General features: G+C 40.1%; 1 protein-coding gene across 1 annotated transcript in view; it reads left to right on the plus strand.

The window, feature by feature from the left end:
- The window catches only part of LOC117945074 (BCL2/adenovirus E1B 19 kDa protein-interacting protein 3-like), a 3937-nt gene extending 670 nt beyond the window's left edge, over positions 1 to 3267 (plus strand). The window contains exons 2-5 of the mRNA XM_034872328.1: positions 20 to 281; positions 1055 to 1136; positions 1796 to 1902; positions 3096 to 3267. Coding sequence (XP_034728219.1) covers positions 20 to 281; positions 1055 to 1136; positions 1796 to 1902; positions 3096 to 3249 — 605 coding nt within the window. The 3' untranslated portion in view covers positions 3250 to 3267. The remainder of the gene's footprint in view (positions 1 to 19; positions 282 to 1054; positions 1137 to 1795; positions 1903 to 3095) is intronic.
- The last annotated feature ends 308 nt before the right edge of the window (positions 3268 to 3575 follow it).

Genomic DNA, 3575 nt, shown 5'->3' on the forward strand with positions numbered 1-3575 from the left:
CCCCCCTTGTGTTGCTAAGGCTCCTGGGTAGAGCTGGAGTTGAACGGGAACACAGCGTCCCGCGGTGCGCCGACCGCCCCGCCGTCCACGCCCGCTGCAGACCAGCTCAACGCCAACGCTGCCGCGAGCCTGCAGACGGCGTCCGTCCCCGAGAGCGAGGACACCCTGATCGGAGGACTGGAGCACGTCCCGTCCTCGTCCTCCATCCACAACGGAGACATGGAGAAGATCCTGCTGGACGCGCAGCACGAGTCCAGCCAGAGCAGCTCGTCCTGCGACAGGTAGGACTCTGTCTCGCTGTCTCGCTGTCTCTGTCTCTGTCTTTGTCTTTCTGTCTCTGTCTCGCTGTCTCTGTCTTTGTCTTTCTGTCTCTGTCTCGCTGTCTCTGTCTTTCTGTCTCTGTTTTTCTGTCTCTGTCTTTGTCTTTCTGTCTCTGTCTTTCTGCCTCTGTCTTTCTGTCTCTGTTTTTTCCTGTCTGTCTGTCTCTGTCTCTCTGTCTCTGTCTTTCTGTCTCTGTCTTTGTCTTTCTACCTCTGTCTTTCTGTCTCTGTTTTTTCCCTGTCTGTCTCTCTCTCTCTCTGTCCGTCTCACTTTAATTTCTGTCTCTTTCCTTTCAATCTCTGTCTCTGTTTTTCTGTCTCTGTCTCGCTGTCTCTGTCTTTCTGTCTCTGTTTTTTCCCTGTCTGTCTCTCTCTCTCGGCCTGTCTCACTTTAATTTCTGTCTCTTTCCTTTCTATCTCTGTCTCTGTTTTTCTGTCTCTGTCTTTCCTTTCCATCTGTCTCTTTCTTTGTCTTTCTGTCTCTTTCCTTTTTGTCTCTGTCCTTCTGTCTCTGTCTTTCATCTCTGTCTGTCTTTCCTTTCCAAATGTCTCTTTATTTTCTTTCTGTCTTTGTCTTTCTCTTTCTTTCTCTTTCAAAAAGCTCCTTGAGATTAAAAATCTCTTTTACAAGAGTGTCCTGGCAAGACTGTACAGACTTTAAAGCTCAGACAAGCAGCTGTTGTTGTTGTTGTTGTTGTTGTGAGTCTTGTTTTCATCCCAGTGGGTTGACTCAGTCCTCACAGGCCACCGAGTCCAGACCAGGACGAGGGGCAGATAACGTTCGACGTGGAGATGTCCAGCCTCAAAGACAGTCAGGTGAGACAACATATTTAAAGTAGAAAACATGGACCCTGTTCCCCTGCATTGGGGTCTAAGAGACTGATGTGAACACAGATCTTTAAAACTGGTCCAGTATTGAGTGAGACCATCAGCCATGAACCGGGCTGTAACGTAACCCTACAGGACAGATGTTCAGCATCAGTCAGCATCGACTAAAAGTTGTGTTGTTGACAGACTCAGATTATTATTCTAAGTGTGTGACAACATTATGGGATGGATCCCTACAGAGATAGAGCTTTTAGTTAAAGAGGAAGAGCCTTCTAGTTTAACATGAAACAGAAATCACCATCACCAAACCCACCAGACTCCATGTAAATAATCACTACTTTTAGCGTGTATAGAGCAGCATATCTCCACCAAACTCCATGTAAATAATCACTACTTTTAGCGTGTATAGAGCAGCATATCTCCACCAAACTAAAAGGATCTTACTCTTTAACTAAACGGTCTATCTCTTTAGGGATCCATCCCATAATATTAACTTAGTGGACCAAAATTGAAGGTGCGCAATAGCCCATTAACTTTACATTTCACCCAATTTCAAAGATAGATGTTCCCATCAGTCACTTAGAGACAAACACATGGGGATAATAGGAACCCTTAATTTGACCCTAAAACCTGATCCCTGTGTGCAGTCCGAGGACGACGGTCCAGAGAAGGACAGAGAAGAAGACATCCTGATGAACAAAGAAGTAGACTGGGTCTCTGATTGGTCCAGCCGACCGGAGAACGTCCCCCCAAAGTAAGCAGACCCTCCCCTCCAGACTCATTCCCTAAACGGGGTTCAGGATGTCGTTCTCGTGTTTTTCTGGGTTAAAATTTCAACATTTTGTTCTTTTTCGAAACTTCGCCATTTTTTAGTCACTTTTTGGGCGTTTTTTAAATTATGTGCTTTTAGTCAATTTTTTTACATTTTTGTTGTTGATTTTTTTTCTAATGTTTTTGAGGTGTTTTGTCACTTTTTCAGCGTTTAAAAAAATAATGTTTTGTAGATTTTTTTTATTTTTTCTGGGTTTCAACTTTTTGAATTTTATTTTTATTTTTTGTCACTATTTAGATTTTTTTAATTATATTTTTGTAAAAAAAAATTTCCAATTTTTGTGTTTATTTTTCTAATGTTTTTGCTCGATTTTTTTTCACTTTCCCGATATATTTCTTTTTTTGGTCATTTTTTCAACGTTTTAATTTTTTTTTTTTTGTAGTTCTTTTTCAACATTTGTCACATTTTTCCATGTTCTTTTGTGTTTTTTGTTCCGATATAGAAAGGTTTTTACATTTAACCCTCGTGTCGTTTTCCCGACTCGCAGCTTTGTGTTTTTCTGAGTGTGGAAATTTCAACATTTTGTTGTTCTTTTTTGGCATGTTTGTCCATTTTATTCCTTTTTTTTTGTCACTATTTTGACGATTTCAGTTAATTTTTATAACAATGTTTTGTGGATTTTTCCAATGTTTTGCTGGTGTTTTGTCGCCTTTTCAGCATTTTAAAAAATTATCTTTTTGTTGTTTTTGGTTTTTTCCCTTCTTCTTTCTAGTTTTATTCCTGGTTTTTTTCAAACTTTTTGACATTCTTTTAATTACGTTTTTGTCTTTATTTTGTTGATGTTTCCAATGTTTTTTGGTCACTTTTTCAGCGTTTAAAAAAAGTGTTTTTTGATGTTTTTATGTTGTTTGAAAAAATGTTTTTGTTCATTGAAATTTCAACATTTTATTCCTATTTTCTTTAAACTTTTTTTTGTTCATTTATCAGCGTTTTTAAAAGTTATGTTTTAGTTAATTTTTCCAGTGTTTTTGCTGGTGTTTTCTATCTTTTTCCGATTTGTTCGGGGTCACTTTTTCAGCGTTTAAAAAAGCTTTTTTGCAGTTTTTTGCAGTGTATAGAAAGATTTCGTAAACGGGTCAAATTTAAGGGGTTAACCGTGTGATTGGTCCTCCCAGGGTGTTCCACTTCAGGCACCCCCGGCGTTCAGTGTCTCTCAGCATGAGGAAGAGTGGGGTCATGAAGAAAGGGGGCGTCTTCTCTGCCGAGTTCCTCAAAGTCTTCATCCCGTCCTTACTCCTGTCTCACATCCTGGCTCTGGGCGTCGGGTGAGTCGACGCAACGTCCTGCTAACACACTCTCTCTTATTCTGAAACTCTCTCTTATTCTGAAACTCTCTCTTATTCTGACACTCTCTCTTATTCTGACACTCTCTCTTATTCTGAAACTCTCTCTTATTCTGACACTCTCTCTTATTCTGAAACTCTCTCTTATTCTGACACTCTCGCTCTTATTCTGAAACTCTCTCTCTTATTCTGACTCTCTCTCTTATTCTGACTCTCTCTCTCTCTTATTCTGAAACTCTCTCTCTTATTCTGACACTCTCTCTCTTATTCTGAAACTCTCTCTCTTATTCTGACACTCTCTCTTATTCTGAC

The sequence above is a fragment of the Etheostoma cragini genome, chromosome 5, assembly GCF_013103735.1.
Source record: "Etheostoma cragini isolate CJK2018 chromosome 5, CSU_Ecrag_1.0, whole genome shotgun sequence".
Taxonomy (NCBI): Eukaryota; Metazoa; Chordata; class Actinopteri; order Perciformes; family Percidae; genus Etheostoma; species Etheostoma cragini.